This window comes from Salarias fasciatus, chromosome 4 (assembly GCF_902148845.1).
Source record: "Salarias fasciatus chromosome 4, fSalaFa1.1, whole genome shotgun sequence".
NCBI classification, from domain to species: Eukaryota; Metazoa; Chordata; class Actinopteri; order Blenniiformes; family Blenniidae; genus Salarias; species Salarias fasciatus.
The window spans coordinates 26,938,728-26,960,202 of NC_043748.1; the positions used below are offsets into that span (position 1 = coordinate 26,938,728).

The 21,475-nt window shown below is 45.1% G+C and overlaps 1 protein-coding gene across 2 annotated transcripts; it reads right to left on the minus strand.

Annotated features, from left to right (window-relative positions):
- Window positions 1–255: 255 nt before the first annotated feature.
- On the minus strand, window positions 256–19,897 carry LOC115387368 (GTPase IMAP family member 1-like). Of its 2 annotated transcripts, none has more exons than XM_030090064.1 (3): window positions 19,747–19,897; window positions 10,996–11,150; window positions 256–1,497 (listed from the first exon to the last, which is right to left on the minus strand). In XM_030090064.1, the coding sequence occupies exons 1-3, from the start codon at window positions 19,751–19,753 to the stop codon at window positions 709–711; spliced, it is 951 nt and encodes a 316-aa protein (XP_029945924.1). In that variant the 5' UTR covers window positions 19,754–19,897; the 3' UTR covers window positions 256–708. The 2 variants fall into 2 exon arrangements, with proteins under 2 accessions (XP_029945924.1, XP_029945925.1); XM_030090065.1 differs by having other exon boundaries at window positions 257–1,497; window positions 10,996–11,147.
- Window positions 19,898–21,475: the final 1,578 nt, after the last annotated feature.

Below are 21,475 nucleotides of genomic sequence, written 5' to 3' on the forward strand. Positions count from 1 at the left end.
GTGTATAAATGTAGACATGCTGCGCATCATTCTACGCTGTGAAAACTGAAAATATATGTTACATATTATGTATATATACTTTTTTCTTTTCTTTTTGATCACTTGCCTCTGACAACATATTTTATTCGCTTGTATTTAAAAACAATCAGTACAGTCAGTGTCTGTGGTGTCTGGGACTGTGTATGGAAGTGATGTGTCACTGAAAAGTTATCACTTCACTGTTATTACTGTTATTAAATGTTACTGAAGGAGGAGGAGCTGCGTTTAGTGCCGTTGTGTGCATGAAGTCAAAATCCTATTCTGACTGGACATTTCATCAAGAAAATAAAGCACATATATTGTTAGTTTATTATTTATTATCAGTTTATTCAGTTTATTAGTCGTTTTGTAATGTTTCTGGGTCATGACCTGAGCACCCTCTCTTGGCCAGATATACTCTCACTTTGAAAGGTGAGCAGGCTGAGGTGCTAAATGTGCTGAGGTTAGGGAGAAACGAAAGGAGAGACTTTCATCCTTTTAAGTGTTAGGTAAGAGCAGAATGTAGTGACAGTAAGCAGAACTCTGAAATGCTGGACCCTGCTGTATTCTGGCGGCGTGGCTCCTGGGGGAGTGGCGCCTCGGTAACACTGAGCCCACAGCTCAGTCACTCAGTGGCTGAACGGTAAACTGACTTTAAGGTGCGTAATGTAATAATAATTCTAATATCAGTCATTTAGTTTTCTGGCTCTTTCTCCTCTGCACTTCCGTAGCGACGGCACCCACAGACGCACCGACCACACCTCCAAACGGCCCCCCAACAAACAGGCCCACGAGGGCCCCCAGCAGGGCCTCCCTCCTCACCAGCCGGGCCAACCACTGCAGCCAAGCCCAGGGGAAGGGGGGCGCGGCAGGGGCTGCTGGGGGGGAGGCGGAGGGGAACAGATGCTGGATGTTGATGTCCAGATCGCCGACGCCGCTCTCCGCTTCATCCCGAGCGGCTTGCAGGTCTTCCTCGGTCACCTCCTGCCCCTCGCCTCTCCTTCGCCTCGCTATCTCTGCCTGCCTTCCACGGAGCGTCCTCTCAGCCTCCTGGTACAGCGGGCAGCTCAGGGGCTCCGCCATCACCTGCTCCACCTTCTCCAGCAGCTCTTCCACGGCCCGCCGCTCCCCCCCCTCCTCCACCTCCAGTGTGTGGTAGCGATCCCCACATCTGCCCACCAGATTCAGGAGGTCCTTGCGCCACGTGAAGAGGTACTCCTCCAGCGGCTCGTCCGGCTGCAGCTCCTCCATGTGGGTGAAGAGCACCACGGTGTGGGAGGAGACGGCGGACGGGCCCAGCAGCTGCTGCAGGACGTCCAGCGCCGCCGCCTCGCCGTCCGCACGCCGGCTCAGCGGCACACGCAGCAGGAAGGCGTGAGGCCCGGGGCTGGACAGGGCAATGAAGGAGGAGATGTTCCTGTTCCGCTGCTCTGGAGGGCAGGACGAACTGAACCAGGCCGGCGTGGAGACCAGCGCCACCTGCAGGCAGAAGGAGAACACCGCCGTCAAAACACGAGCGTCCAGACTTCCTGGATTATGAGCTGCTGCTTTTCTCCCAGGCTTTAAACCCTGCGACCCGGTTCATCTATGGATATTTTACTTTACATTTTATTCACACAAGGCTACAATGACCTTTGACCTCTGGTAATTTGTGAATTTCCCCCAACATCTGTGTTTCTTTCATTGCAGCATGTTCTTGCGGACAAGAACATGCTGGGCATCAATCCAACAGCTGATCCACTGATCAGATAAGACGTCCTGCACCCAGTGGGTGCACACCCCACTCCGACACCCCATGTCCTCGGTGCTCTTGCCCCCTGCCAGTGGTGGAATGTAACAAAGTACAAATACTTTGTTACTGTACTTGAGTACATTTTTCACGTATCTGTACTTTACTTAAGTAAAAAATATAGAGTATACTTTTACTTTTACTCCTCTATATTTTTCAGCTATTATCTATACTTTCTACTTCACTACATTTTCAAAATGCACCTCGTTACATTTTATAATTAGTCGCCAAATGTCTTCACAAAGAGTATTGGATGCATTCATAGACTATGGTCGCCGCCTCGGAAGTTTGAACCAATCACATTCTGCTATCCCTCCGGCCTGGTGGCAGCACTGCAGAGCGGGTATTTGGAAGCGGCAGTGCGAACATGGACGCGGAGACTGAGACCGATTCCAGCCGCCCTTGGCCTTATTTAAAGGACTTGTTTAGATATGTCGGTTCCAAGAAGGACTCGTGGATATTCCAATGCCTCAGCTGTCTGCCGCAAAGGAAAGAATTGCTGGCTTTCAAAAATTCACCTTCGAACCTTAAAGCTCCTGTCAGGAGTTTTGAAAGAGAGAGTTTTTTTTTTAATCCAAAGTCTGGAGGCTCCGCCCTCCCTCTGCTGTCATGAGCGACCAAGCCACGCCCCTTTAATTGTGCACTCACATTATCTATGGGGTGAAAATGAGAGCCTCCAGTCCTACAGCATCCTCCATGTTGAGCTGTTTCCGGTGGATGTTCAGCAGACAGTGGATATATCTGCTGCAGAGCTAACTCTCCCCTGCTGGGCGAGCGGCCGTGCTCTCTGGCTGCTCCACACTTTGACTGACAGCACGACAAGGCGGAAGCTCGAAGTCTATTGGCTGAAGCTGACCGGCGCTTTTCGGATAACATGGGGGTCTATGAGACGAAGGCGGAGCTCATAAATACATTTTTATATTGCTTTATGGTCATGTTATAGTAAAGTATCAAACCAGACTGACACATTGAAGCTCTGTTGAAAAATGATTCATATGTTGGAAACGAAGGGAAACTCCGGACACCAGCTTTAAGAAACACATTGAGGTAAGCAGAACTGTTGAAATGCAAAGTTATTTTCAAGGGATTATACACGTTAGCCAAAGTTATATTAATTTTATTTACTGACCTCATGTTGTAAATGCTATAATCTAGCAAAGTACACATTAACATACAGAAATAGCCAGAAATGAGTACAACGGTGTTTTCATTGTTTAGCTAACTTCCATATGAATGTGAGGTAAATTAGCTTGCTAGCTTGATGTAATTTACAATTTAATACAAGGTCTAGCTTTTCTATGTTTTGAAATTTGTATTACTGTGCACGTTTGCAGCAGCTCAATGCCTCGATAGAGCAGGTGAAAATGAGTCTCTCAATCACAACGTTCATGTTTAATATGCATCAGGACGGGAGTTTGTGGACCAGCACTGTCCAATCAATTAATGCAAAACTTTGCTGTGCATTTTCTAATGAGCTCTTCAGCAGAGAAAGGTGTGGTCAGTTTGAGCCCACAACTTTTAGCACCACTCAGCTCCTTCGTTGGTTTTCCAGACAGACTGAAAGCCACAGTGCAGTCTACTGTCTAACGGACAGCTGTACGGAACGCCAGCTGTTCACTGACGGTGCACTGGTGAGATGCACAGCTCCAAAAATTATGTGGTGGAGAGCGTTTATATTGAATCTGGGAAATCTGTATCTTTTTGTTTTTAATTTGTGTTTGTTAGGATATATTCTACTGTATTGTTGATGGAGTGAAAAGAGGCAGGATCATATTTTCAGTGTAGTATTCTTGTAGTACTATGATACCATTACCACAAAAAATTATACAATGATATAAGTTTTAGGTAATATCGCCCACCCCGAGAATTAAGATCAATTAATTTATACTGTTGTTGATTTATTTTCAGAGAAGGCACGGATCATGTCTCCAGCAATACAACGACCTGACAGCAACGATTACTAAAAGGAAGGGAAGCTCGTCTGTCCACGAAGGTCCTTCAACGAGTAAGCAGCAGAAACTGACGGTGGCAGACACGAAAGCTTCTCAGAAGAGCACAGATGTTGCTGTCATGAAGTTTGTTGTCCAGGGTTTGCACCCTTTTGGAGTAGTGGAGCAGCCTGGATTCATATATCTAATGCAGCATATTCAGCCAAATTACACAGAGATGTCACGGACAACTTTAAGAGAAAAGATAGAAAAAAATACAGTACAAATGAAAGCCAAAGTCAAGAATGCAATGCAGAACATTAAATACATCTCAACAACCACAGACTGTTGGACGGCCCATCGTCAAAGCTTCATAGGTGTTACTGCCCGCTGGATCGAGCCACAAAGCCTGAAGAGATGTTCTGCTGCCCTGGCGTGTCGAAGACTGAAAGGTTCACATACCTATGATGTACTTGCTGAAGCCCTGAATGACATCCACGCTGAATACAATATTCGGGAAAAGATTGTCAGAACTACATCTGACAATGCCTCCAATTTCATCAAGGCCTTCAGGGTTCATGGATGTGATGAAGAAAGTCCTGCTGAAGGGGGCTGTGCAGATGTGAATGACGGTGAGAAGGAAGAAGAAGCTCCCGAAGAAGATCCTGAAGTGGAGACACAGGCTGTTGAAGTGGAATCTTTAATGAATGAAGAAGATGATGAGTGCGCCGAATATCAGCTTCCAAAGCATCACCGTTGTGCATGCCATCTCCCTAAAGCAGAACTATGCAAGATTTGCTTTAGCGCTCCCCTTACTGGTCTCCTGTGAAAGCTCACTGTCGTAAACGTCCTCCGCATCACCCCCCCGCCCCCCCGCCCCCACACGTGCAGAGAGCGTCCCACTATATTAACGATCTATGGTCCCACTCCCGTTTTATTTTTTTCCGCTCGTCAGACAAAGTTTTTTTCTGTCTTTTTGGTTCTGCCATCCGTGAGCACCTCAGGGTGGCGTTGCTAACGCTAGCGAGGGTTTCATGTTTGTTTTACGCGCTTTTGTTAAATCTTGTGCAGCAGCAGTTCCTCGCGCTGCCCGGGAACTTCCTCCGGCTGCTCCCTCTGTCGCAGACATGCCTGCCTCACACTCTCAAACTGATTGGAAAACAAACACACTCAGACCTGCTGCTTTCAGCTCAGTGCAGCGAACTCACTCGCGCTCACTTCGACCAGAGGAGGCGCCACTCCTCTTTATTTTTCAGTTACCAAACAGAAATTAGAACCAATCAACACATCATGCAAAGATCGTCTATTGCAACACAACGACAGATCTCGCACTCCAACAGCTTTTATCCTTGTCCTCCCGTATGAGCGCCGTAAAGCAGGTTTGTTCTCTCAGATGTCGTCGGGTCGCTCCTCTGAAATTGCAAGCGCTGTTTTCAGGACCCAGACCCCGGGGGGAGTGGAGGGACTGGCGAATCACCGTGAAAAGTCTATTTTTACCCCCACAGGGACTCTGAAACACATTTATTGAGGTAAAAATGTTGCATAGTTCTGCTTTAACTTGATCTCAACAACTGATGCCCAAAATGCCAACTCCAATGACATCTACAAGAAAATCAGTCGTGCAGCTTTTGCAAAATGCTCATCCCTTTGGAATAGGACCTCTCGCTCCTCTACAGCTGCAGAAGTCATTGAGAGGGAGTGCAAACTGCAACTCATTCGCCCAATTGACACAAGATGGACCTCTCTTTGTCTTTCTGTTGAATGGATACTGCGAATAATTAGAGAGGAGAAGGAGCCATCAGAGCAGTGACCACTGCTCTTAAAATCCCAATGTAAAGGCTGGTCCATGCTTCACATGTACGCGTTTCCGCGTCCGCTTTGGAAGGTCCGCGCACCACCGATGCGGACGCGCTTTCTCCCATGCTACATTTTGAGCTCAGCTGTGTGGACAGGAATTCATGACGATTTTTACGTCACGCGGACCAACGCGCAACGCGCACCCACGCGGACATGTGAAGCATGGACGGGCCTTTAGTGTGGCTGGAAGCATATGTACATGTATGGGTATCGTGATGTTGTGGTGAACTTACCATCCACCCCTAGTTACAGGGGTTCTATTAACAGCATTTAGATCATTTGGAACATTATTTTATCAACCACCTGTTTCATGTTTCTAGAATGAGATGTTAATTTCAGATACTTACATTTCATGATTTAAGTATTTTGCACAGCCAAGCACATAATCTTGTAAAAACATGATTGGTGAAATTAAAGTTGTTTTCAGATTTATGCTTATAGATTACACATTGAAATGTTCAATATAGACGATTAAACGACTGATTGATTCTGATATTACAAATGCCAAATCACAATTTCAGCAATATCAAATAGAGAATGTTCTAATATACAGACTTTTTCAACTATTTTGATATTTTATTGACATTCTGCATTCTGGTGTTTTGTCTCTGTGTTACAGGTTCAGCTGAATATGCTGCAGTCATGGGCCCAATCTCCACGGCACTCAGCATATTGCAGGCAGAGGAGGATGTCCACACGGGATGGCTAGTGCCAACTCTAACCCTTCTAAACGTGAAGCTGGACCGCCTGAAAAACTCATCAAAGTTCTGCCAGCCAGACACATGCTTTCTGATCCTGAACTTGTTGCTGCTGCCATTTTGCTTCCAAAGTTTCGCACCTCATGGACAAGCAATGCAGACGTGCTCAAATTGGGTAAGTCGTTGAAATGAATCCTCAATTACTGTATTGGCCTGCATACAGGACGATGTTTTTTTTTCCAGAAACTGTGTTCTCCAAAATGGGGCTGTTCTATAATGGAGGACGAGATTGTCGTTACACATCTGCGCCGCTAGATGGAGCCAAAGTACCGGTGACCGGGAAACAAATGGAGCATGTGATCTGTGATCTGATGATCACAGTGATCTGATGATCACAGTGACCTGATGATCACAGTGATCTGATGAAAAATGGAGGAACGTGACCATCTGGAACAAGCTTGAATGCTAGAAAAGTGAGCAAACAAAAGAGCAGAAGTTTTGATGCCAACTTTAAACTGATGGTTCAACGCAGCAGAGTCAACAAACCACTGCCAAGCCGGCGCCAAGATATATTAGACTGAATTGTTAATATTCATGAAGTTGAATATAACTTGAATTTGATGGTTATAAAGTTATTTACATCATTAATGCAGTTATAGAACCTTTGAAGTTCGTATTTGTTGCTTCTTCACTGAGTCGCAGCCTCAGATTTTGAGAAAGAGAATATAGTTTTTTATTTAATACTGCAGTAACATTTCTGGATCTTAAGTCACATGAAATGTTATCTCTGTTTACAATAAAAACTTGTTTTATGAGTAACCTTATTGTATTCAACATATTTTTTATTTTCACAAAATGATATTTGAAAAATAGGGGTCGTCTTATAATCAGAGTCGTACTATAATTGGGCCAATACGGTACTCTGGCATAGGGAGGTTATTATTATTAATTTATTAAATCCTGTGAAATGCAGATCCTGTTCATAGTAAGATATAAAAGTTGATCCGAAAATGTTAATAGTCACGAAGGAGAAACAGTAAAATGGCCTTTTTATCATGATGTTTATATAATTACTGTATATATATCCAGCCCATGTTTATTGGTTTCTCACTTTTCCTTTATTCTGTCAGGAAATTGTTTTGTATAGGCATGGACTACATCAAGGCCCACATGGATCTGGACCCAGTTCCATCACCAGGCAGCTATTCAGGGTCAGAGGAGGAGGACTTCTTTGGTGTCATGAAGGGAAGCGTTCAAGAAGCCACAAGACAGCTGCACACCTTTCTGGCCAGTTCAGCAACCTCCATGAATGTCCTCAAGTCAGCGCCCAGTGTCCTCAACTTGTCTCTCAAGCTCAACACTCCGCCGCCTGCCTCCGCCGCATGTGAAAGACTTTTTAGCACAGCCGGGCAGATTTTTTTCTTCAAAAAGAGGCAGACTAGGCTCAAAAAACTTTGAAAACCAACTCTTGTTGAAATTGAACAAAAAGTTCTGGTAAATGGAAATGCCAGTGAAACTGCCATGTTAACCCGACACTAAGGAACTTTTCAACCTTAATAAAACATTTTAATATCTTTTGTGATGATACATCGACTTACAGCTAGTTGAATGACCCTCTGTCACGGCCTGAGGGCGTCAGTGTTGCTTCACTTGGACTGAGCAGCTGTGAGGAGGGTGGTAGGAACCCTGCTCACTGAAAAACTCCACATGTGTGGACTGTTTTACAGCATGCGTCACATCATGATAGAACATTGTTTAGCCATTAGATTCATGACCTCGTCGCTATCCGTCCTTCACACAGCCGCTGAAAACAAATGTAGGCGAGTTCAGTCCGACAGCACGCCACCGGGAGCAGCATTTTACCACGCCACGCGCTAGGCCTCATGGGAACTGTAGTATTCGGTCAGGCAAAACACTACCGCTTTGTCCACTGGCGCCGCCAAAATCAACGAACACTGAAAGTTCCTTAGTGTCGCTTTAAGACCGCTGTGCGGAGAGAAAAGAGGACAGTGTTTATGTATGAACCTTGCCTTGAAGCATTATTGAATTCTCATGTCAGAACATGCAGAAGCGAAAGAAACGAGAGGTTTATAAAAGGGCAACTAAAGTTTCATTTTTCACAGTTTATTCTTCTGCTGATAAATTTGCCCATTTTAATAGATAAATGACTGAAAAATGTAACATGATCTGTCTTTTCTAAATCTTGAAATTTTGTCCTCAAATTCTTTGTTTTGTTATTGCACTAAGATCTTTACTTAATTGTTAATGAGGAATAATTTAAGTAATGTTCTTAAAATGTCAGAAACTAATTTGCAAACTAATTACCAGTACAGAAATTGTCATTGATTAATGCCATAGTCAGTTACTAGCCTAGTTTATGGCATGTCAACTCTGGATACCTTTTTTTTTCTATATTGCAGCCAACAGAGTTCAGTGTTTTACTTTGAATGGGCTAACCGAATATTTCAGCCATTATTACACACCCCAAACACAGCTCAAACACGAACTAAATGAATAATGAACCATATTCGTGACCGTGTCAACCCACTCGCCGAAATATTGATTGTAGCGCTATGAAAAATGATGCAATTCACACAAACAGCCTCTCAGATGAGAGCTGAGACTCCGCTGGTTACAACCAGACCACTCAAAGCCCTCTGAAACCACAGAATCCGCCAGAAAATGCCACTAAAACAGCCAACAGCAAGATCGCTTTTTCAAACTGCGGTAAAAAAAAAATCACCTCTTACCTGGACTTTTGGCCGTATAGAGTCCAAGTTATGCGTTTATTGTCCATCGGGATCGCATAGCATAGCCACCTAGCATTCTCTGACGTCAACCCGGGGCGTAAAACTGACCCCTAGTTACATAGACATAATAAAGAGTAGACCCCGCATCGGCCGCTGCCACCAAGGGGCGCTGTGAGAAATGCGGCCGCCATCTTGGTCCGGTCGTCCTCGCTCTGCGCCGCTGTTTGACCGGAGCACGAAGTCTCAGCGCATTAAATGAATCATAGTTCGCTCAATACTACGCTTTTTTTTAATCTGCAAACGTCATTCAAAAAGGCATGATAGAGGCCACAATTTTTGGCATTTTCAAATGTTTATAATGAATCAAATAATATTTTAGAAGATGCTGGCAGAGCTGTATGCCATAGTATAATAATTAATAAGGGAATATCTCGGTTTAGAGCTAGGTTCCTGCTATGTCTCAATAATTATTAATAACTGGCGGTTTTAATAAGCTAATGTAATATTTTTAATTATTTTGTTTAGTTTAATTTTATATATCTATTTAACTATTTATATATACATATCAAAATATTAAATAATGTCATATAGAAGCAGACTGTTTTAAAATGAAGACAAGACAGAAAGACATAGATAGATAGATAGACGGCTCTGTTTGGATGTATTGAACATCAGCAGTGATATAAAAGTAAAATATATTATTTGGTACATTAGAAAATTCTGATTTCACAAATGGCACCATAGTGTGCCAAAGTGTGCCATCGCCTGACCTGTCTGTACTAAAACCTATCAAATGTTGTTCTGCTTCACTTTCACAGAGTCAGCCTTTGCAGAGAGAGTGTTCACATATTTGTCTATGATCTGATGGAGGTTTAGAGCTGCAGATGGATTTTTCCAAAGAGATGATCACATTGAAAGTGCTTTTTTTTTTAAGCGAGACTGAAAATTTTTCATTTGTGCTGTGTTCCATCTTCAGTCAAACTTAACCAGTAACACATATACTGATATTTACACATCTGAACAAATCTTACAAGTGTTCACTTTATGATGAGACAGTAACCACTCAAATAGGCCGAGTTATTGCAGTGCTATACTCTTTTTATTTTGTTATGTCATTTTTGAGAAGAGGCTCTGAAAAATAGCCTGGGGCTTAAAGGGTGGTAAGTACTGAGCTTCAGTACTTCCTCCACCACTGCCCCCTGCACTCTCTGCTTCCCCACCCCTGATCTTGATTCACATTCACTACTTCGTTAAAATGGCACGGTGTAATTCAACCAGGAAAAAGGGAGAAAAAGATAAAAATCCTACTAAACCTCACTGGTAAGCAACTGTGCTGCACTAGCAACACTACTAGACCTGACGAGCAGCCATGCATCACTCAGGGAGACAGTAGCTCAGTTGCGATCCCCGCTCCTGCAGGCGTAAAACTGTCATTGTGTCCTTGGGCAAGACACTTCACCCCCTTGCCTAAGTATTTAAGTTGTGAGAGTGAATGGTTGGGTGGGAGGGGCCGCTGGCGTCACTCTGCCCCAGGGCAGCTGTGGCTACAGCAGCAGCTCACCACCACCCAGTGTGGAGAGAATGAAGAACGCCTGTCCTTTGAGTGTCCTGAAAAGCGCTGTATAAAAGCAATGCATCATTATTATTACTCACTAGCCTCCTGGATCCTACCAGCAGTTCCAGAATGCCCACTAGACGCACTAGTAGGGGTTTTTGTTGTTGCTAATATTGCTAGCAAGCACCAAATGTAAACCAGTGGTACCAGTAGTGTGTTTGGTCTTACTAGTACTACTCGTAACAGTAAGGATGTGCACTAGTACTCTAGTAAAGTCCAAAATATTCGCTGGCATTACTAGGAGACAATTTGAGTCTCACAGTAGTACTTGTAAGGTCAAAACACCTTTGGGGTGAGATGGGGGTCATCAGTTATTTGCAGTATCTTCTCAGTGACTCACCTGTCTGCCCGCCGCCTGCCCTCTGTGTTTAGTGCACTCCTGATCTGGTGGCCCATCTTCACCCTGCTCAGGGTCTCGCAGGCCCAGAATGGTGTGGACCAGCTCTTTTCCAGTACCAGTCCCGGTCCCGCCCAGCACCACCAACCTTAGTTCTGCTGGACAACACAGAACATTTTCACTTTTTTTCCTTTATGCAAACAAGCAGGATGTTCAAAGCCGACTGTGAGAGATGCTCTAATAGACCCCTGAAATGGACTTCTGTCTCTTCAAAATACTCCTAAATTCTTAAAGCAAAGCCTAGATTATATAAGGAAGCAGAACTCTCTCTCCTGGATCAGAAATGTTCGGACTCCACTGACTGGGTTGTTTCCAGACCTGACCAGGACTCTTTGAGCCACACCCAGACTCTTCCTGTGACAAGGCGTTTCCTGATTCTTCTGGTAGCAGGGTGTAGCTGCTTCTCTATGACCGTCTAAAACTAAAACTCAAACTAAAAACTGCACTTTAATTCAAAGGTTGTTAATCACAGCTTGTTCAGCTTCACCTGTCCTCAACTAAGCCTCGTTTCACTGTTTGAATTCAATAGGTGAGCATCAGTGATGGTTCTCCGTCCCCTCCTCCTCCTGTTGCTCCTCCTGAAGCTAAAGAGCTGATAAGTTATGATAAGTTACGTATAATGTTATCTGTATAGGGCTCAAAAGGTCACGTGATATCTCACAATGCATTGTGGGCTTACGGGACAGCGTTTAGGTTTACACCTAAACAGCGTTTACAGCGTATGATCATGTACAGCGCTGCGACAGACAGAATCACACACGAGGAAAAATGGACCGAAGCCAACAGAAAGGTGACGGACCGTACCGAGACCAGCTGGACCCGGTTCAGACCCGGTTCAGACCTGGTTCAGACCCGGTTCAGACCCGGTTGGGTCGTCCCCGGATGGGCTCACTTACCGCTCCTGTTGTGGAAAAGGCTGCCTGGAAGTGAAATGTCCTTCAAAGCATCGCAGCAGCACGGCGCTACAGGCTTGTCAGGACACAAACTTTTGTCTGGACTTCAGTGACGGCATTTTGTCTCGAAGAAGACACACAAACGCTACAGCCAGACGCAGACTCAAATCTTTGTGACGGCGCCAAAGTTTTGTGACTTAGGGTGTTTCCACATCTACCCACTTTAGCTCGATCTAACAGAGTTTTTGGACCGAGCACGGCGGACTGGGTTGGTGTGAAAGCGCCACTCGCTCCAGTTGTCGCTCTAACTCGCACGCTCCGGGAGCGGCTGAATGGGGGTGTCTGGGAGCGGCCTGGGTCGACCTGTTCTTGGAATGGCCTGGATGGACCTGGTCTGGGAGCGGCCTGGGTCGACCTGGTCTCGGAGTGGCCTGGATGGACCTGGTCTCGGAGCGGCCTGGATGGACCTGGTCTGGGAGCGGCCTGGGTCGACCTGGTCTTGGAGCGGCCTGGATGGACCTGGTCTCAGAGCGGCCTGGATGGACCTGGTCTGGGAGCGGCCTGGGTTGACCTGGTCTCGGACCGGCCTGGGTCGACCTGGTCTCGGACCGGCCTGGGTCGACCTGGTCTCGGAGCGGCCTGGATGGACCTGGTCTGGGAGCGTCCTGGGTGGACCTGGTCTCGGACCTGGTCTCGGACCGGCCTGGGTCGACCTGGTCTCGGAGCGGCCTGGATGGACCTGGTCTGGGAGCGGCCTGGGTTGACCTGGTCTCGGACCTGGTCTCGGACCGGCCTGGGTCGACCTGGTCTGGGAGCGTCCTGGGTTGACCTGGTCTCGGACCTGGTCTCGGACCGGCCTGGGTCGACCTGGTCTCGGAGCGGCCTGGATGGACCTGGTCTGGGAGCGGCCTGGGTTGACCTGGTCTCGGACCTGGTCTCGGACCGGCCTGGGTCGACCTGGTCTGGGAGCGGCCTGGATGGACCTGGTCTGGGAGCGTCCTGGGTGGACCTGGGATGCGACGCGGCAGATGTGTGAAAGCGCCGCGGCTTTAGCTCGACTCAAAGTCTGGATGTTGTGCCTTTATGAACCACACAGGCTCCCGTAGTCAGCTCAGTCCCGGGAAAAGTGCTCACATGTCAAAACGGCAGAAAGAAGAAAGTCTCTGCCGCTCGCTCTCCGGCAGACTCGCGGGACAACGATGCTTTTTTTCCACTGGTTGTTGCGCAATTTTAGCCCCGCCCCTTTCCTTTTTGATTGACAGGTAAGTGACAGGCTTGCACACCTGTTTGATTCTTGCGGTTCCACAGCAGCGGCGCACCAGGCAAATATACCGGTATTTTTTTTTCAGCGTTAGAAATACAATGTGTGGTGTGAGTGCGTGACAAAAGACCGAAATGCGTGACTTTCACGCTCAATGCGTGAGGCTTGTGAGCGCTGCAGTTTTTATCATTAGCAAGGCTGCTGTTTTGGTTTTACGCCAACTTCCGCCTGGTTGTCATGGAAACCCCACACTTCCCGTGTTTACAGCGGCTGCTGTACGCGGTCATGAAAAGCTTGTGTGAAAAGGGACATATTAGTTGACAATTGAAACATTGTATCTTTTTTACTGGTGCGGCTGCTTTGGCTCGACCCAAATACATGTGAAAACAGCCTGAGTTGTGAGGACTCCGGTGGACTGCAAGGTGCACATTGTTTTCCTTCATTTTATTTGCAGTGTTATTTGTTTATGCACAATCTAATCATACTTTATATCGTTGCAGTGATATTTGTTTGCACAAAGACTTTTGCGCCTCATTTGAACTGTAGCTGTAACTTTAACAGCGTCGCTGCTACACAAGAAGGTTGGTAATAAACAGAAAAGACTGAAGTGGTCTGACATTACTGCATGGGTAAATGGCGCAGTCTCACAGAGGATTTCCCATTAAAATGAAGTTTCATAAATAGCTACTGAACTACAATATTTGTTTTCACCATCTTAGTCTCAGTCTTATTTACCAGCCCTTATTAAAGTTGAGGCCTGGTTCTGTGGAGAGCTGCTGGCCGAGGCTCTCTGTGAGGGGAGGGGGAGAGGAGAGCTGCTCCAGGCTCAGCATGGACTGAAACTGTATGGTCAGTTCACAAACTATTCGGAATGAGTGACAAGAAATTTAAAAGAAAGTAATTGTGAAGAGTGCATCTTGCTCGTGGGTCTATTTCCTGGTTCTGAATGAGGCTTCATAACAGGCAGCCGCTCTCCCTTCTTCCTGGTACTGCGGACCAACCAGACCAGCTGGACCACACCGGCTTACTTAAATCTGCTTACTACTCTTTAAAATTGTAAAAGTCAGACCGTAACCCCAACCCTAACCTGGAATATAAACAAGGGACCCAGGCTCCTTCCTCTACACTGCAACTCTTTAAAGGTGCATTAAGGAGTTTCCATGTTTTATGTGAAACAACGCCCCCTGCAGGCCTTGAGCGTAACTGCAGCTTAGTGAAACACTGGTGCCTGTGGCTTGTGTCCATGTACGTGCACGGAAGAGGGGAACTCCTTCCTCGATCTTTTAGCAGCGCTCGAGTAAAATTTCAGTTTCTTTTACCTGGTGGGTCTGTGCTGGAGCTGTGGCAGTGCTAGAAGCCGGTCTTTTCTTACTTTCTGGAAGCTCCATCCTCATACCGCTCAGTTGTTGCTGCTGAGCATCTGGCAGAGTAATGGCGGACAAAACGAAACCTAAGAGGATCAGGCCAGCGGGAGGCGCATTACAATCCGTGTATCATTCGTTCAATTGATATTCAATTAAGAATCAAAAAACAAAATATTGAAAAATGAGTCATTTTTCCTTTTTTTTGTTTTTAAAATAAAAATAAATAAATGAAAATTGGTTTGTTTTTCAGTATCCTGTTTGTTAAGACAGATCAAATAAAGGAAAGTTGAAATGCGGCCACAGAGCAGACTTAAATGTGATTTTTCAATTTCTTCGATCTCCGTGACCCGGAAGTTCTATCGTCTGTGTTTTGGTTTTTGCGGTGGGAAAGTGGGCGGGTCACAAACCTGTGGGTCAGTTTAAGGCCTCCACACACTACAGGATGATCAGGCCGAATTTTGCCCCGATCTTCTCCTCCTGACCGAAGGCGACAAGGTCCGACTGTCGGGAGTATGCTAATGAGTTCGGTCCGATCCTCCTCTGGTGTGCGGGGGGGGGGGGTTCAGAGAGATTGTTTCCGGTCGGAGCCTCTCGGGAGGCGTCGGAAGGGGAGATCGTAGATAATGAACATGTTTAATATTTCCGATCGCAAATCCTGTAGTGTGTGGAGCTCCGAGAGGAGCCGATCAGCTCCGAGTAGAGCTGTCCACACCCTCGGAATAAAGCTCTCTGATTGGCTGAACAGCTCCGTCTCACCAAGGTGCCACTGTTTAAAAAAAAAAATATCCCCTCTCAGCTGTCAGAGCTGGATGAATATATGTCTGTGAAATATATTCACTATATATGACAGTGAAACAGAAGAGCCAGAGCTCCTAAACTCAGCCTTGGAGAAAGTGAAGGTTAATCCTGTCACTCCCGGATGAACTGGATCCTCCATTCAGACCCAAACTCCGATTTAATGCATTCATCTGCATCGCCGCCAGTCCTGCAATAATCCCAATGTTTTAATTCATCTCAATTATTAACCATCACGAAAGAATGGGGAAGAAATAATAATAATAATAATAATAATAATAATAATAATAAAAATAATAATAAAAAAAAACCTTTCCGCTGACTCCGTGCCTTCAGAGCGGACTGTAATGAAACTGACCTGATCAAAGCTCAACGTGTTTTTATTCTGGTGTAAACTATCAAATCTGTGGACAAAAAGAATGATTTAAGATATCTGGTGATTTAAAAAAGTAGCCTTTAGTTGTCACGGTCCGCTAATAACTTTATTCTACTGCTGCACTCAGGAGTCAAAAGTAAAAGAAACAAAAAACAATAAAACCCACACACACAGGCTGAATTCTTATCAAATGTGGAGGGTAAATCATGAATGAATGAATGAACTGAAGGAATGAATGAGTTCTCCACTTATTATTGAAAGTGGAGATGAATGTAAACACAGCAATGAAGGGAAGCAGCACAAAGTCACGTTGGACGACGCGAGATTTGGAGGAGAGAGGAGCCGAATCTCTGATGAAGAATCTGCTGGTGTGTGTTCTGCTCCAGAGCGACACACACACTTTTATTCACAGTCTATGCACCACACACTAGAAGATCAAGAGAGGAAGATCGGGTGCGATCTGTCCTCTGTTGTCTTCTCGTGTGTCTCTGAATCGGGGAAGATTGAAAAATTCCTGTAGTGTGAACTGGCCTTAAACTGACCCACAGGTTGACGTGACCCGCCCACTTTCCCGCTGGCAAAAACCAAACACAGACGATAGAATTTTTGGGTCATGGAGATCAAACAAAAGGAAAAATCACATTAAAGCGATACTTCAACATTTTGACAAATTGGCCCATTTAGCGCAACTCCTCAGTCATCAGAGCAGCAGACTGACTGTTTCTGTGAGGCGAGCTGTTGTTTATCCAGAGGCGAGTCGGGGAAGGTTTTCAGGACGGACGCAATGGAAGTGGATGGTATTTTTGTTCCCCCTCGTCAAACTCATCAAGTACGAGGGGGAACCCAAAAGTCCCCGGACTGTGGTGATAACTTTTTATTTTTTTATTTTCACATTTAATCAACACTGTCACCTTCACAGTCCTCTCCTTCAGCTTGAATCCAGCGCTGCAGCCAGGATTTCCACTGCTCAAAGCACTCGGCAAACTCCTGCGTAATGATCGCTTTAAGAGCGTTCTTAGATTTTTTCTGCACCTCTTCCTCATCATCAAATCTCCACCCCTTCAGTTCCTTTTTCATTCTTGGGAAGAGACAGAAGTCGCAAGATGCTAAATGGAGGGGATACGGCGGATGGGGCAGCAGGGCCATGCTGTTTTTCACCAGGAACTGTTTTACCGCAGAGCCCTGTGCGCCGGCGCCTTGTCATGATGGAGCCTCCAGTCCCCCTCCCCCACAGCGCCGCCGCTTCAGCCTGACCGCCTCCCGGAGCGCCGCAGCGCTTCCAGGTAAAAGTCCTGGTTGACGGTTTGCCCCGGCGGCACAAACTCGCTGTGGACCGTCCCTTTGACGTCAAAAAAACAGATCAGCTTCGATTTTGCGGACATTGTCCTCTGTGCGGGAGGTGGAGGGTCGGCCGGAGCGAGGCGAGTCTTCGATGGACATCTGACCATCTTACAGCGCCCATAGACCTGTGTTCTCCCCAGAGCCTCATCTTTGTACGCGGTGTGGATCATGATGAGTGCTTCTGTTGCTGTTTTTCCCAGTAGAAAACAAAAACATGTTCCGCCATTTTCGGATTTTTCGAAGAAAGGAGCGGGACTGTAGTAACATAAACACTGCCTGTGAGCTGCCTGAGTGTCTTTGGGAGGTGAACATTTTCACAGTTATGCTCAAGGCTATGCTGTAGCGACATATAACGGCCAAAAATCTGAAATCTTTCTTGTTTTTTTTTTTTTTTTTATAACCACCGTCCGAGAACTTTTGGGTCCCCCCTCGTACAAAATCCAACAACCCCAAAACACTTTGGTGGACACGTTATAATCCGCACATTCACTACGCTGTGGAACACCAACTAATAATACTGTAGCGTTACGACACTGAAGCAAATACTGGGAACTACTTTTTCTTTTGAAATCACTACGCCCAGACACCATGTTTAGTAAGTAGTTCCATCTTAGCAATCTTCACATAAACAACTCAATCTGGTCATGTTGCATTAATATTCCACAGTGTAGTGAATGTGTGGATTATAACGTGTCCACCAAAGTGTTTTGGGGTTGTTGGATTGTGTATTTGATGAGTTTGACGAGGGGGAACAAAAATACCATCCACTTCTATTGTGTCTGTCCTGAAAACCTTCCCCGACTCACCTCTGGATAAACAACAGCTCGCCCTCACAAAAAATGTAAGGATGCTGTTCTAATGACTGAGGAATTGCGCTAAATGGGCCAATTTGCCAAAATGTTGAAGTATCGCTTCAAAGTCTGCTCTGTGGCCGTATTTCAACTTTCCTTTATTTGATCTGTCTTAACGGGATACTGAAAAACAAACCATTTTTCATTTATTTGTTTTTATTTTAAAAACAAAAACAGGAAAAATGACTCATTTTTCAATATTTTGTTTTTTGATTCTTAATTGAATATCAACTCAACGAATGATACACAGATTCATTACGTCGCATCATCTGAAATTCTCCCCAAAAAAATTCTGGTGCCGGACCGGCACTGCAACTTTCAAGTGACAATTTAGCGCTGTTAGCGGTGCTTACAATGAATATGTCAGGGCACATTCTACACATCACTGAATATTTTTAACATATTTATGGTGGAAAATAAGTATTTTTAAAGTTGAAAAACTCCATAAAGGAGAACTAAGCAGGATTTGCTTTAGCGCTCCCCCTACTGGTCTCCTGTGAAAGCTCACTGTTGTAAACGTCCTCCGCAAAAAGTTGCATAGTTCTGCTTTAATGCACCTTTAAACTCCTAAGTGGTTTTCTGTTTAGGTCAGAACTGAGTTCCTCTAAATGAAAAGACCGAGAAAAAGTAATTTAATTGCTTGCTTACGTGGTGGATTATTTAGTTATAGATTACTCGCCAACACGGTTCAGGCCACATGCCTACTAATTTAGTCTACTCTAAAGAGCCTGGTTCTGGTTTGAAGGATATGGTTGTGGTGTAAGGAGTGTTCAGTAATGGAGTAATGTAACAGTGCTACTGTGACAAAAGTGGCAATTATATCATATTTACTTTTATATAAAGACAAACACACACACGCGGTCCGCCGGACTTTTTTCAGCTGTTAAAACCATACAATCCGTGCACATGCGGTAATAGTTTTTTTCCGAGCCGTCTGTAAACGCACCGCGGTGCTGATCAGTGAAGTGAGGATCGCAGGCGGACACAAGCTGCTGAGAGCCAGCTCGACAAAACTGCAGTTTTTCTCTGAAAGCCGTGTAGGCTGAGTCAAGGTCCATATGGATAATGTCTGGTTAATACATGTATACTACTGTTGTGCACATCTGTGTTGTCATATTTCACTAAAATGCTGTGTTGTGTCACTTTCTGTGTTAATGCCATTTAAATGATGTGAATTATGCCCCTTTATCTTCTCACTTCCTCTCCATTTTGTGTTCTGACAAATAATTTGCTTACAGTAATAGTGTCTTACTGAATCCTTCATGTTTATTCAAAGTTTATTCCAAATCACAGAGTAGTCGTTACTTTATCTTTTTTTAATTAAAGTAATTAGTAATTGATTATTCATTAAACAAACCACTTAAATAAATAATTTGATTACTTTTTGAGGGAGTAATCAGTAATCACATTACAAACAACACGAGACCTGAACTTTTTAAGCTCATCAGGATTCTTCAAACTCAATCTGGATTAGTTTAGACCTGAAATCAGAACTCTGATCTTCACTGGGTCCACTCGCCCTGTGCAGACTGAACTGGGACATCTGGAACCATCAGACCTGAGCAACACCTGGACTCTAATTCAGGAATAAACGCACTGCAAAGTAAAACATGAAGTCCTCTGAGGACAGATTCTAATGCTAACAGAGACGGTTTAAACCTGAATCAGCTGAAAGAGGCTTTTAAAAGAAGTTTTAATAATACTGAGCAGAAGCAGCCTGATCACCGCAGTCAGTCCAGCCTGCAGAGACAGGGACTGGGACACGGACAGAGGACTTCCTGCAGTGAACGTTCAGAGGAGTGAGCCACCTTACCTGCCATGTCTGTGCCCAGTCTGAGAGAGACGGGTCCGGATCCACACCCACAACCACAGAGAGACAGGTCCGGATCCAGATCCACAGAGACAGGTCCGGATCCAGATCCACAGAGACAGGTCCGGGCAGAGTCAGAGGACTTCCTACTTCCTGCAGGCTGAGTCATGCTGCGTTCACGGACACTTTACTGCGCAACTAAATAAATAAATAAATAAATAAATGAATGAATGAATGAAGATAAGCCAGTTTCTGTAATAATTTTAGAGAAAAAAAAAAACGTTAGATTAAAATATTTTGAAGTGTTCATGTGATCCACACGCCAAACTGAAATATATAAACAGGTCCTCCAGTTGTACAAAAGTATTGATTTTCGGGGGGGGGGGGGGGGGGGGGGGGGGTGTAATCATAATGCTTCATGATGAATCATTCTAGTATTTTTTTTTTTTTTTTTTTACATCCATCCATCATCAATCATGCACCTATGACGAATCATCCACCCATCAGCCATCAATCATCAATCAACCATCCAACATGATGTGCAGGTCGCCATAGATAATCCCAGCTCATGATGGCGGAGGACAGCATTGTCAGTGGACGGACTGAGCGCCTTGCATGGCAGCCGCATCCACTGGTGTGTGAATGTGTGTGTGAATTCGATGAGTGAATGTGATTATGCAGTGTAATGGTGCGTTCCCACCGGACGCGTTGCAAGCGTCACGGGCGTGAAGGCCTTGACGCGTGTAAAGTGTGGAATTCGACGCGTGTGCTGATCTACATGGAAAGCCAAAAGAGTCACAGTTCGCCACTAATCCAACGCGTTTGATCCTTAAGACGCCGTAAAAAACGCCCGTTCAATTTTCCGAAGTTCAATTTTCCCAACTTCAGGCAAGTGTATGTGTGTGCGGCCTGCAGGACAGAGGCGTGTCCCCCACCACACCGCTACACCACACGCCTCTCTCCTGCAGGCAGAAACACTTGGAGAAAACAGTTTGAACGTTTTCCAGCAAAATTCTACGGTTTTGCTTGTGCATTCTTTGCCCTATAATGAATGTATTCAAAAGCGGACAAATGTCGTTATTATTTTTATCTAAGTGGGGAAAGATTTTTTAAGGCAGGATTTAATGAATATTAAAGCAGCAAAATAGCCTAAAAAAGTTTGCATTACTTCAGACTCTGAAAAATTTAATTTCCATTAATCAATAGTGATTGAAGTGGGAAATTTTCTTTGTCTCTGCTACGAGAAAAAAACACTCAGGACAAGAATTAATGAGCTAAATAATAATGTCAGCGCTTGTGCTAAGAGCATAATGTGTAGATTTATTTGAAAAGGGGGGCATGTTAGACTATTATGAATGTGAAAGTAGTAAATTAAATAAGTAAAAGAATGTGTGATGACAGTAATTGTATTCATCTTTAATGGGGAATTCATTTGTGAATTCTCCATTTTGTAGGCTCCTGAGGAGAGAGCAGTGACACCCCCTTGCTCCCATGTTTCACCTCTTGACATCAGCAGCATCGGCACACCCTGGGCTCTGGGAGGCTGTGGGCCTCTCCTGGAGCTCAGTTACTGGTCCTCTCTTTACCTGCAACACCTCTTGGTCTTTGTTTGGAATTCTGATTCCTTTAGTCCACCCTGCAACACCACGTACACTCCTCCACCCATCACTCACATCACGAATCATGCAGACCACACGCTGTGATAACTTTGTGCATCTCCCTCCTTCGTCTT

Coding starts and splice junctions, on each gene's coding strand:
- LOC115387368 (XM_030090064.1), bottom strand. Junction 1,498..10,995: donor GGCAGGCGGCGGGCAGACAG/GTGAGTCACTGA, acceptor TTCTGCCTGCAG/GTGGCGCTGGTCTCCACGCC.